This window comes from Microchirus variegatus, assembly GCF_963457635.1.
Source record: "Microchirus variegatus genome assembly, chromosome: 23".
NCBI classification, from domain to species: Eukaryota; Metazoa; Chordata; class Actinopteri; order Pleuronectiformes; family Soleidae; genus Microchirus; species Microchirus variegatus.
The window spans coordinates 17,644,825-17,659,365 of NC_139824.1; the positions used below are offsets into that span (position 1 = coordinate 17,644,825).

The window sequence follows — 14,541 nt, forward strand, 5'->3', positions numbered from 1 at the left end:
GATAAAGTCAAATAGCAAACACCAGATTTGGTCAGATTCTCTGTGTCTCAGTCAAACTCAACAAATTTGAGCAGCTTTACACTACAGAGATGTACAGGGGCGCAGCTTGTGAACAGGCGAGGCAGGCAACTGCTTGGGGCCCCCGAGCTGATAGGGGGCCCCCGACACGTGGAGCCTGAGGGCTGTTTTTACCTCCCTAAAGGGGCCCCACCTCACTTAAACCTGTGTGAAGTTATCGTTCTGCAAGTTGGAAAATGAAGAGGATTATTTACAGTGTAATGCAAATATTTTTTTTACTTATTTCAGTTATTTACAGTATTTTATTGTTCTATATATTTATATTGTTTTATAATGTGGGTTCTTTACAGTGTAATGTATTTTTTTAAGTAGTTTTTTAGCTAGTTTTTTAAAAGCTATTTACAGTATTTTATTGTTATTGTTCTTTACATTGTTTCACATACTTTTTAATTACAAGGTTTTTCCATGTTATTTCATTCATTTCAAAAAAAATATATACATTTTTCATTGGTGTCAGATTATTTATAACAACATGGTGATGAACACTGGTTGGAAGGAAGGGCCCCCTGGGAATTTTTGCTCAGGGCCCCTACAGACTCTAGAATCGCCTCTGGAGATGTAATATGTTATTATCCCATTTGTAGACTGACGGCGTGACCTTTTGACCCCACAGATGACTGACAGCCGGCTCTCGGCACAGAGGAGGGCGATGAGGAACATCGACAGCGAGCAGGACCAAAACCTCCAGAAGACCAGCACCTACATCGTGCCCTGCTTCCTCTTTGTGGAGGTGAGTGTTTGGACGAATGATGTCGGTCATTCGCTGCTTTTATGCTTCGCAACTGAAGGCATCGTTGAAGCGTAGACGGAGAGGGAACTCGCCGTTTTCCTCCTGGAAGTCTGAGCGACCGATGCACAGAGCAAACTGATGGACAAATGAAAGCGCATTTCACGGTCGGTCGCCTGCTCGTGAACGTTCTCCCTCGCACTCCTTCATTCTCCCATCATTTCACATTCCTCATGGCAGATTAATCCTCATTTGGGGGGAAACGGCGCGAAATTAGCCGGCTTCTCAATTCACCGACTCCCCGACAGAAGTCTGATTTAATTGTCACGACTGCGGTAATTACCCTGCGTTCGTAAACGACTGAGTGATAACGTTGAGCGGGATCATAAAGAAGAGTCTTCCTTCCTCGAGTGACCTTGTGGCCGAAAAAACCTCTCGTCTTTATTGACTCCATCGTCTTCCTATGATTCCTTTCTCTCCCTCTGTAATCCTTTAACGACCCAGCGGAGCGCCGCGGCCTCAGCAACTTTTCCCCTAATTAATTGTCCCTAATTAAGAATGGAAAAGCCAATTAATCCGTGACACGGCTAACGTGCTCCGAGCCTGCAGGTCATCAGGAATAAAGCAGCTGCAACAGATACCTGAATAGACCTTTTTTTTTAAGAAATTCAGGCTGTAATTACCTGAAGATGAAGAAAGGTGGAATTTCTTCACATCGGTGATATATAAAGTCAGAAGTTCAGCTTTTGCAATAGCAGATAAAGCCTTGAGGTAAAGAGATTGCTGAAGACTGAGCACAACTATGATCTTTATGCTATGCTCTTTTCTAAGTTAAGAAATGGCACAGATGGTGCCAAACTGTGCCAAACGAGAGACATCTCTTTACTAAAACCTCTGTCATTTCACTCTGCTTCACTTCAGCAGCATCACACTTGGCACAGCTCATGTCCAAATGTTGTTGCATGACCTCCATGCGTTTTTAAGCTCCTACTGCATATTCTAAAGGTCATATTTGATTTAAAATGCAATATTTTTTTAGGCGAGAGAAAAAAATCCTTCATTTATGCTGTGTTCCATGTGCATTTACTCTGACACAGTGACATCTACAGTGTAACTTACACCTCTGGTGGAATCTCACAAGTGTTATCTGTAGTTTGATACCAAGATAATCCACATAGAGCTTGTAACTCTAGAGATTTACTCTATTTAGTTTGGGCATGTCATTTTCGAGCAGGGACTCCAAAAAGAGGGTCAGTGGTTAAGAATTTGGTACCTGATGGTGCCAAACGAGAGACATCTCTTCACTAAAACCTCTGTCATTTTACTCTGCTTCACTTCAGCAGCATCACACTTTGCACAGCTCATGTCCACATGTTGCTGCATGACCTCCATGCGTTTTTAAGCCCCTACTGCATATTTTAAAGGTGTTATTTACTTTAAAATGCAATATTTATTTAGGCGAGAGGAAAAAAATACTTCATTTATGCTGTGTTCCATGTACATTTACTCTGACACAGTGACATCTACAGTGAAACTTACACCTCTGGTGGAATCTCACAAGTGTTATCTGTAGTTTGATACCAAGATAATCCACATAGAGCTTGTAACGGCAGATATTTACTCTATTTAGTTTGGGCATGTCATTTTCAAGCAGGGACTCCAAAAAAGAGGGTCAGTGGTTAAGAATTTGGTACATGATGGTGCCAAACTGTGCCAAACGAGAGACATCTCTTTACTAAAACCTCTGTCATTTTACTCTGCTTCACTTCAGCAGCATCACGCTTTGCACAGCTCATGTCCACATGTTGTTGCATGACCTCCATGCGTTTTTAAGCCCATACTGCATATTTTAAAGGTGTTATTTACTTTAAAATGCAATATTTATTTAGGCTAGAGGAAAAAAATACTTCATTTATGCTGTGTTCCATGTACATTTACTCTGAAACAGTGGCATCTACAGTGAAACTTACACCTCTGGTGGAATCTCACAAGTGTTATCTTTATTTTGATACCAAGATAATCCACATAGAGCTTGTAACTGCAGAGATTTACTCTATTTAGTTTGGGCATGTCATTTTCGAGCAGGGACTCCAAAAAAGAGGGTCAGTGGTTAAGAATTTGGTACATGATGGTGCCAAACTGTGCCAAACGAGAGACCTCTCTTCACTAAAACCTCTGTCGTTTTACTCTGCTTCACTTCAGCAGCATCAGACTCTGCACAGCTCATGTCCACATGTTGTTAAATGACCTTCATGCGTTTTTAAGCCCCTACTGCATATTTTAAAGGTGAAATTTACTTTAAAATGCAATATTTTTTTAGGCGAGAAAAAAAAAATCATTAATTTTTGCTGTGTTCCATGTACATTTACTCTGTCACAGTGGAATCTACAGTGAAACTTACACCTCTGGTGGAATCTCACAAGTGTTATCTGTAGTTTGATACCAAGATAATCCACATAGAGCTTGTAAATGCGGAGATTTACTCTGTTTAGTTTGGGCATGTCATTTTCGTGCAGGGACTCCAAAAAAGAGGGTCAGGGAAGAAGTGGTTAAGAATTTGGTACCTGATGGTGCCAAACTGTGCCAAACGAGAGGCATCTCTTTACTAAAACCTCTGTCATATCACTCTGCTTCACTTCAGCAGCATCACACTTGGCACAGCTCATGTCCACATGTTGTTGCATGACCTCCATGCTTTTTTAAGCCCCTACTGCATATTTTAAAGGTGATATTTACTTTAAAATGCAATATTTATTTAGGCGAGAAAAAAAAAATCATTAATTTATGCTGTGTTCCATGTACATTTACTCTGACACAGTGGAATCTACAGTGAAACTTACACCTCTGGTGGAATCTCACAAGTGTTATCTTTATTTTGATACCAAGATAATCCACATAGGGACTCCAAAAAGAGGGTCAGGGAAGAAGTGGTTAAGAATTTGGTACCTGATGGTGCCAAACTGTGTCAAACGAGAGGCCTCTCTTTACTAAAACCTCTGTCATTTTACTCTGCTTCACTTCAGCAGCATCACACTTGGCACAGCTCATGTCCACATGTTTTAAAGGTGATATTTACTTTAAAATGCAATGTTTATTTAGGTTATCTTTATTTTGATACCAAGATAATTCACATAGAGCTTGTAAGTGCATAGATTTACTCTATTTAGTTTGGGCATGTCACTTTCGAGCAGGGAAAAAGAGGTTAAACAATGGTCAAAGGTTTTATTTACTTTGATATTTACTGCCTTCTTCGCTTCCTGAACATCCTCCTGACAGCGCTGCTGCTCCTCCCATGTTCCCGTATTCTCTTCGACGGCCTCTTGAGGCGTCTGCCCGGTCACTTTTCCCTCACACAGCTCCTCCACATCACGTATTCACCTCCATCCGTGTCATTATATCTTTTTTGCGCAAACACGAATCTCTCCGTTATTCCTCCTTCACTCGAGGAAGCTTCGTTCTTCTCCTCCCACTCAAACGACCTCCGTCCTCCTCACTTCCACCACCATCACACTTCCTTAAAAGTCAGAAACATCTTTCCTCATTTTATAATCCTCTCGTATCCTTTTTTCACCTTTCCTTCATTCACAGTCACATAAACACAGTCGAGCCTATAAGAAGCGGTGGATCTTCTCCCTCAGGGATTATTATTATGATGCCCTTTGTTTTGATTTGTTGGAGCAGAATCAGAGGTGGGAAGATGATGATGATGATGATGATGAGGATGATTTGACTTTAATGGCCGCGTACGCACCTGAATGAATGTGTGTGCTTTGCAGTTTACGTTAATGAAGGGTATTTTTAAACCTCGCTGTGATGTAGCGTCGCCCCCCGGAGGGCGGAGGGTGGAGGGCACCCCCTCCTTTTCTGTTTCATTAGCATCTCATTAGCCGTTTTTGTTTGGTTCAAAAAAGCCAGTGTTTTTATTCCCCCTCTTCTCATCTTGTGATTTTTATCCGTCGTTTTTTGACGAGACAAACACTGAATGCGACGTGCGACTCGCATATTTACGCCGCAACAACGGCTATCGCTCTCCACGCACGTATGTTTTGGTTGCGTTCACCCACAATGCCCTGCGTTGTAGTCCACTTCCTGCATTTGGAACGATAGCCTGGGAGAAATGTTTGAGTCCGTTGTTCATATAAAACCATAGGATTTGACCAAAGGGGTAGAAAGGTGATTAAAGTATTTAGTAAACTGCTGATAAACCAAAACAGGTTTTTTAAAAACCATAGCATTATATATGTGACCTTTGAGGACAGGTGTTTGTTGAGGGCACCCCCTCCTTTTCTGTTTCATTAGCATCTCATTAGCCGTTTTTGTTTTTATTCCCCCCCGTCTCATCTTGTGATTTTTATCCGTCGTTTTCCTCAAAATCTAAAGGCCAATTCCACTTCCTATCTTAACCCTTAATCTTAACTGGCCTCAAAACCAAGTGTTGAGAGTTATTTTGTCACTTAGAAATGGGACACCCCTTAAATGCAGATACGTCTTCAGACTGTAGGGGGCAGAATAACGCCAAAGCTGCGTCCAGTCTGTCAACTCCAAAAAAGAAGAAGAAGAAGAAGAACACATTTACGTCAGGATTATTTATTACGATCCGTTTGTCAGTCAAGTTATTAGGTTGTCAGTTAGTTATAAGATGATACTCATACAAATATTCAGCTGACAGTTACCACACACCACGACTTATTGACAAAAGATCATAAAATAAAAATAAATGTTACGCAACAATGACGTCAGTAATCCATAATCTGGGCCTAAACTAAGATAATACAATGGTTTCCATCATTTTTATATCTCTATTAACAAAGAAAATACTTTATTTGTAGCGTAACTCGTTTTCGCGGCTTTCGGCGCCATCTTTGTTACGTCAAAACACGCAATGCATTCTGGGTAGCCCCTGGTCCCAAGTGTGGTCTCGGAAAAAATCTCAATATTGAGGGCGATACAGCCCTTAAACTTGACCCTCAACTTAATTTTTCTGAGAATAGGGACAGCACTTGGACTAGAGGGAGAACATTTTTGAGATTGAGGGTTAAGAAAAGGAATTGGAATTCAGCCTAAATCTTTGTTTCTCGACCATTCTTTTTCTTCTTCTTCTTTTATTTCAATGTAAAGCCTCTGCCGTCTCTGCTCTGATGCGTCCACGTTTCCTCCTCGTCCGTCCGTCTCTCGTCGCTGTCGCCTTTCTTCTTAACACCAGAGTCAAAATGTGAGAACGATTTTACGCAATTTAATTCCGAGCAGCGTGGGACGAAGGACAACATAATGGAAAGCAGATAAGTCTCTCTCTCTCTCTCTTTGCCCTTGTTCCTCCTTGTCTTGTTTTCACTCGATGGCTGCCATCGCGCTGCCATTCCACACAAGAGACCTAACAGAGGAGAGGCGCCGCTTTCAAAGGCCACTCTTTAAAAAAGTCCTTTTAATACATACGGCTTATTCCTGACTCTCTTTAGACACTGGCGGCTGTGAGGAGGAGGAGGAGGAGGAGGAGGAGGAGGATGAAGAGGAGGTTGAGTGGTGGGGGCATGTGTGCGGCGTCGCTGTGATCCAGGCTACGCTGTCCTACTGTGAAAATGTGTTCTGGAGCTGACTTACAAAGTACTGCGACTGTGACTACATTAAAGGCTCTGTGAGTGGATCGCGCTGAGCCGGCGTACAAACCGACATCAGTAGTAGAGGAGTAATAGTAGTGGCTGTGAATAAGTGCTGTGTGTGTGTGTGTGTGTGTCAGCTGTGACCACACTACGACGTCTTAATCATACGGTTAATTCCTGCCGTTGGATGCTTCTGTCGCTGCTAATTCGCGGCACGGAGCCTTTGTGCTTTGAGTCGCTGCTTTATCTCCTGTGATCCAGAGAGATCCGCGCGATAAAGACTGCCGAGCGTCAAGACCTCATAGAACGTCGCTCTGAGGTGTTGTTTCACGTCGGCTCGAATCCCCTGCAGATGTCCTATAATGTGTGTGTGAGATCAGAGTCTCGTACAACTTTTATATTCACATTTTAACCTCTTCTTCCCTGACCCTCTTTTTTGGAGTCCCTGCTTGAAAATGACATGCCCAAACTAAATAGAGTAAATCTCTGCAGTTACAAGCTCTATGTGGATTATCTTGGTATCAAACTACAGATAACACTTGTGAGATTCCACCAGAGGTGTAAGTTTCACTGTAGATGCCACTGTGTCAGAGTAAATGTACATGGAACACAGCATAACTGAAGGACTTTTTTTCCCCTCGCCCAAAAAAATATTGCATTTTAAAGCAAATATCACCTTTAAAATATGCAGTAGGAGCTGAAAAACACATGGAGGTCATGTAACAACACGTGGACATGAGCTGTGCAGAGTCTGATGCTGCTGAAGTGAAGCAGAGTGAAATTACAGAGGTTTTAGTAAAGAGATGTCTAGGCGTTCTCTCTTTTGGCACAGTTTGGCACCATCTGTGCCATTTGAGATTTCTTAGGTACCAAATTATTAAAAACCCATTTAATTTTATTTATGTCTATACAGGTCTAAAAAAGGGCGGAATAAAGGTGATTAAAGTATTTAGTAAACTGCTTATTTCTGTATTTATTTATTCCTGTATTTATTTATTTATTCCTGTATTTATTCCTGTATTTATTTATCTATTGATATGTCAGGTATCGTCCTCCATATAGGTCGAGACAATAATTCATCTAAAATTATACTTTCACACACATTTTGGCCTGCAAGTATTGCAGTCGGCTGTAGGCTAACGATCTAATGGAACATCCAGCATCCCATGGTGGCCTGTGATCACATCACATCAGCCATGAGATGAATTTGTGAATCCTCCTGAGAAAAACCTGGTTTTGGTCTCTTCTGAGGCAGCTTTTTCAGAGTTGTAAGCGGTTTCATCGCCGCTGTCGTCGGCGGCGGCAGCGTTTGTGTCCGACGACTCGTTAGCGCAGTCGCTCGGGAAATGTTCGATCGTAAAAAACGGATGCGCGAGGGCTTCGTCTGGCGTGATCCTTTGCCCCGGATCCACTTGCAGCATTTGCTTAACGAGGCTAATGAAGACCCGCGCGTCCTCGCGCGCGGCAGAACCCGGGCGAGCCGCGACGAGGTCGTCCAGGCTGCCGAAAGGCCTCGACGACACGTCCCTCAGCAACCGGTGGAACCCGATGCGGTCGCTGGTGATGAAGCTGGCCGCGGCGTCCCCCGTCGGGCAGCAGCACTCCGTCTTCAGCTGCCACGCCTGCGACTCCGCGTCTTTGTAAAAGTACTCGGCGGTGTAAAGTCCGCCGTCGAGCAGCCGGTCGTCGGGCCGACCGTGCAGCTGCACGATGTCGTCCAGTTTGGCCAGCTCGCAGACGCCCGAGTACAGCTCGCCGCCGACGTACAGCGAGGCGACCACTGAGCCGAGCGCCCACACGTCCACGGCCTCGCTCAGCGGGAGACCCAGCAGGACTTCGGGCGCCCGGTGCGGAAGCAGCTGCAAGATGTCGCCCGCGTCCAGGTCCGAGACATTTTGAGCCACGCCGAAGTCGATGAGCTTGACTTTGCACGGCTGCAGCCGGTGGTCGATCAGCATGATGTTGTCCGTCTTGATGTCGCCGTGCACCATCTGGATGCTCTTCAGCGCGCTCAGCGCCACCAGCATCTGCCGCGCGACCGCTTGTATCTCGGAGAGGTTCAGCGGACGGCCAGAGCGCTGGAGGAACTCGCGCACGGTCATGTCCAGCTTCTCGAACTCCAGGAAGAAATGTCCCTGGAGCTTCAGGTGCCTGTTGAACCTGACCAGGCAGTTCTTGTCCGGGTCGAGCTCCCGGATTTTCTCCAGGTTCCCCACCTCGTTTTCCACCTGCTCCGTCTCCTCTTCGACGATAACCTTCACGGCCACGACCTCTTCCGTGTCCGACCTCACGCACAGGTAGACGTTACCAAACGCTCCGTGGCCCAGGAACTTCTGCACGACGTAGCCACTCGTTTCCGTCAGTGGAACAAACTCGTCGTGGAGCAGAGACGGATCCATTATCAACCGACGGAATAACAACCCGAACCTGGGGTTAGGGCTGCTGCAGATTCCACAGCAGTTGACCCTTGTACTTGCAAGTGACAGCAGACGTTCATACAAGATCCAGGCATTGAGATCATCAAAGCTACAAAAGTCATCAAGGCCACAGGAACGGTTGCCATGACATCAAGGACACAAAAACGCACACCAGCTCCTAACCCTAACCCTAAGCTAAGTCCTCACTTCCCCAAAATGTCCTCAATCCCTTTAAAATGAACCCTGCAGTGTCTGATGTTATTATTCTGGTTTCTTCTGATTCTATTGTACTGTTGAAACAACAATGATCGACTCTGCCAAGCAATACTATCAGACCTTACTCACGTTTGTTGTGGCAGCGGTGAGATCTCAACAGACTGCTGAAGAAACGAAGGTTTGGCGTGAAATATAATGTACGCCTTGACATAAAAAACACTTCCTGTGTGCAGGAAAAGTGTTTTTCGAAGGTGCTAGCTACGGTGGCTACCTCACACATTCACAATTTTACCTCTCACATACACAATTTTACCTCTCACATACACAATTTTACCTCACACATTCACAATTTTACCTCTCACATACACAATTTTACCTCTCACATACTCTTTTACCTTTCACATACTCTCTTTTACCTCTCACATGTAATGTTAGAATAAAGTGGAATACTGCTCACATTAAATGTTTTTACCTCACACATTAAATGTTTTTACACATAACATGTGAGAGGTAAAACTATTGTATGTGAAAGGTAAACGAGAGTATGTGAGAGGTAAAATTGTGAATGTGAGAGGTAAAAAAAAAGGAATTATGGTCTACACAGCGTGTGTCTGTGTTTGCCCTTTATCAAATTCATTTTTTTCCAAAACCGTTTTTTAATTTTCCTTGTGCCAAGTACCAAGATGCTCCAACTACACTATTATTAACATCTGTGCTTTGCTTTAAAACATTTAATGTCGAGTTAAATCTTGATAACCGAACGTAATCTTGATAATTAGCATGATTTAACTTCTCTTCCTGGAGCCTTTGTTGCCGCTGCATCTCTTATTACACTCAGAACATAGAGTCATTGGGTTTTTGATCATGTCTCTGTATTGATGACTTCATTAATGAGCTTTCCTCTGCTCAAAATATGTGTTCATCCTGCACGTAATGCAAAAAAGACTCACATTCTTACATTATTCATTCAATATTAAACTCATTATTATCTCTCCAGGAATAGCACCGGCGTTTGCTGCTCTGGGATTTCTCAGTTTGAAACACGTGTTCAGTTCAGCGGCTGCTTCGTTAACTTCGTCACAGAGGCGATTCTAGAGTCTGTAGGGGCCCTAAGCAAACATTCCCAGGGGGCCCTTCCTTCCAACCAGTGCTCATCACCATTATGTTATAAATAATCTGACCCCCACGAAAAATGTATGAGTTCAAAATATTATTTTTTTTTCCGAAATGCATGAAATAACATGGAAAAACCTTGTAATTAAAAAGTATGAGAAAATATAAATGGAAAGAGTAAACAAAATACTGTAAATGGCTTTTAAAAAAACTATATGAACTTAGTGAAAACAATACATTACACTGTAAAGAACCCACATTATAAAACAATATAAATATATAGAACAATAAAATACTGTAAATAACTGAAAAAAACAACTTGCAGAACGATAACTTTACACAGGTTAACATGAGGTGGGGCCCCTTTAGGGAGGTGGGGCCCCTTTAGGGGGGTTTCCTACTGCGATGTCATTGCAAATCGCCCATTGTTGTTTAAGGGGGACGGGGAGACAGCTGCTCACTGCACATTTCAGTAAAAACAGCCCTCAGGCTCTGAGTGTCGGGGGGCCCCCTATCAGCTCGGGGGGCCCCAAGCAGTTGCCTGCTCTGCCTGTTCACAAGCTGCGCCCCTGCTTCATAACTTTCGCTTTCGGGGAAGGACGGAACCTGTTAATGTATGTTCATGTTGCTGAGGCCGACGTTCTGTGATCATAAACAGAAAATATATGAATTCCTCTCTGTGCAGCACAGTTTCTGAGGTAATAATAATTATTGTGCTCCTCTGGCCGCTGTCGCCTCATAAATCTACATGTGATTCAGAATGAAGACGCTGATGATGCTCTGGTGTATGAATGCGGTCGGACACATGACTCAGTGTTACAGAGGAGGCTTGGGATTAAATTATTCCTCTGCCATGGCTGCAAAAACATGTGGAACAATTCACTTTCTTCCTTTTAATTAGTGTTTTTTTTTTTTTTTTTTTTTTAAGAAAAAGGAAGTTTCAGTCTGTTTTGTCCTCTCATGGCAGCTTTAAATCTTTGGTTTTGTCCAGGATTTACTCATTTTTAGATGAACAAAAGAAATATTCCTCTATGTCAATCTCAGGTTTATCTGCCGTTGATTCATCAAAAACCGTCTCCAGCCTTCATCCCCTCCTCCTCCTCCTCCTCGTCTCTGACGACAGTTTCTGTTTCACAAAGTGTTTTTGACGATATCTGATCTGTTCTTCCAGATAAAATGTCGCCCTGCAGCAAAACTAACATTCCAGTCGTCCTCTGATCTCAGACTCTGTCTCCACTGCTTTTCTGTTTGATCTGGGCTCTGGAATCAGACTCGTGTTTAAGATTCTGGACGTTTTTTGTTTTTTTTGTCTTTAATCATCCGTGCGTCAAGTTCAATCGTCAAAAAAGTGCATATCAGACACAAATATTTGTGTATGATATAAAATAATAAACTTTCCCTGAGAATTAATGGGAAACCATAGGAATTAATGGGAAAAAGTCCATGGGAATTCAGGAATTAATGGTAAACTTTCCATGGAAATTAATGGTAAACTTTCCATGGAAATTAATGGGAAACTTTCCATGGGAATTAATGGTAAACTTTCCATAATAATTAATGGGAAAAAGTCCATGGGAATTCAAGAATTAATGGTAAACTTTCCATAGGAATTAATGATAAACTTTCCATAGGAATTAATGGTAAACAGTCCACGGGAATTCAGGAATTAATGGGAAACTTTCCATAGGAATTAATGGTAAACTTTCCATGGAAATTAATGGTAAACTTTCCATAGGAATTAATGGGAAACTTTCCATGGAATTAATGGTAGTCCACAGGAATTCAGGAATTAATGGTAAACTTTCCATAGGAATTAATGGGAAACTTTCCATGGGAATTAATGGTAAACTTTCCATAGGAAATGAATTGTAAACTTTCCATAATAATTAATGGGAAAAAGTCCATGGGAATTCAAGAATTAATGGTAAACTTTCCATAGGAATTAATGGTAAACTTTCCATAGGAATTAATGGTAAACTCCATAGGAATTAATGGTAAACAGTCCACGGGAATTCAGGAATTAATGGGAAACTTTCCATAGGAATTAATGGGAAACTTTCCATAGGAATTAATGGGAAACTTTCCATAGGAATTAATGGGAAACTTTCCATAGGAATTAATGGGAATTAACGGGAATAAACGGCACATATTCAGTTGAAGGTTGGGAACATAAATATAGACTTGTGGAATTGTGTGATTGATCTTTGGTGCACAGATGCAAAGATTTAAATACACCATTCATGGATATGTGTGTGTCCAGATACAGAGTGAGAGAGAAGATAAAGAGATCTGACAGTGACGACGACTGAGAGCCATAAAAACAATTCAGCAGAAAAAAGAGGGCGACACAAAGAACCTGAGGGTGAAAAATGATTGAGGGCAAGATTTTTAGGACAGATATTGTGAGACGGGACAGTGATGGATATGAGTTGAACAAGGTCTGGATATGAATGAGATGAAACAAGGTTTACTGCTGCATGAGAACCAAGAGATTTACCTCTCTCTCCTCTCTCTCCACCCTCTATATCATATATCCTCATTTACCCTCTCTCTCTCTCTCTCTCTCTCTCTCCTCTCTCTCTCTCTCTTTGTTTATTTCCCAGGGTCACACTTCTCTTTCGCCTTGACCGACTCTCTGATAAACTAATGTCTCATTAACTCTTTTATCCACTCGTTTATCTCCGTCCTGCTCCCTCCTGCCTCGTCCACCGCTCTCTCCCTCCATCACTCTGCTCGTCTCTCTTGTAATACCGCGCAGTGGCAGCAGATGGCAGTCAAGCTCATTCATGCTCACATTATTGATGAATGAATCACATTTACATGTGATTTAAGGACCTTTTTCTGACCTCGTCAGAAACCAGTGGACCTCGTGAAAAGACTTAAACCTGGTCCTAATGAGGCAGAACGTGGTTGATTAAGTGAAGGAGGTTCTGAGGAGTTGAGCTGTGGTTAGTTTAAGGTTGTCCATTAACCCCTGAGAACACAGAGTGAATGAATGACAAGTTTGACTCATTTATTAAAGCCTCAATATGTGACCTATAAACACACACACACACACACACACACACCCAGGATATGTGTGTCATTTCATTGTGATTTAGAGCTGAATTCTTGTAGAGAAAGAAGAAGGTGCCAGGTTATAGTTAGATGTGTTTGTTTCAGCGTTCTTTAGACGCGACATTAGCTAAAATATGTTATTGTGTAAAACACTCTCAAAAGCAAAAAAAATCTAGCACCTATAACGCCTGATTTTAGAGCAAAACATTTGCATTAAATTGGATTATATACCATAATAATCAAGTGGACACTGAGTCCCAGAGAGCAAAATGTCTATGTGCTTTTCTAAGATTTTCCATGGGAATTTATGGGAAACTTTCCATAGGAATTAATGGTAAAGTTTCCATAGGAATTAATGGGAAACAGTCCATGAGAATCAATTGGAAACTTTCCATAGAAATTAATAGGAAACTTTCCAAAGGAATAAACGGGAATTAATGTTCAGAGCAAAACATTTGCATTAAATTGGATTACATACCATAATAACCAAGTGGAGCAAAAGGTCTTTATGTGATTTTCTGAGATTTGCTCATTTGATCACACATTGTTTTCCAATTTTCTTACGCTGCATGAAACAGAGACTGTTATTGGAGATTACACCTATCAGAGGAAAAATAGCACATTACATTTTTATGACTATATTTCACATATTTTTAATGGTAAAAAATTATATTTTATTGCTTTTTTATAATCACATCTTCTGCCCTCACCACAGTATGAAGCTGTTTCTGCTCAGTGGACTCATTCATACTTCAGGTGGCGCTCATTCAAAGACGCTGCAGACAAAAGTGAAGCAGCAGGAGGGAAGTTCATCCTGAGCAGACTGTCACACACACGCACACACACACACACTCTTGTACTTGCTGCATACTGAGGACTGGGTTGCTGACAAAGTGAGGACCAGCATTTCCACTTTATAAATCAACACAATCACTAATATCTACTTCATGAATGACACTTCATGTTTTTTTTTGGTCCAAAATTTGACAAAATCTTTGAAAAGAAATTTTTGACAAACAACATTTGACAAAAACATCATTCTATACTATGTAATTTAAAAGTCGAAAAAAATGTTGTAAAAAATGTTTGGGTCCAAAATTTGAAAAAAAACAAATTTGGTCCAAAATTTGAAAAAAAAAAATTGGTCTAAAATTTGAAAAAAAAATTGGTCTAAAATTTGAAAAAAAAAATTGGTCGCAAATTTGAAAAAAAAAATTGGGTCTAAAATTTGAAAAAAACAAATTTGGTCCAAAATTTGAAAAAAAAAAATGTGGTCCAAAATTTGAAAAAAAAAATGTGGTCCAAAATTCTTCATACTTCATACTATACTATGTCA

The 14,541-nt window shown here is 41.6% G+C and overlaps 1 protein-coding gene across 1 annotated transcript in view; it reads left to right on the forward strand.

Annotated features, from left to right (window-relative positions):
* Window positions 1-691: 691 nt before the first annotated feature.
* The window catches only part of LOC310943627 (phospholipid phosphatase-related protein type 5-like), a gene marked incomplete at both ends in the record, with an annotated part of 39,006 nt that continues 25,156 nt past the window's right edge, over window positions 692-14,541 (forward strand). The window contains one exon of the mRNA XM_083909255.1: window positions 692-808. Coding sequence (XP_083765381.1) covers window positions 692-808 — 117 coding nt within the window. The remainder of the gene's footprint in view (window positions 809-14,541) is intronic.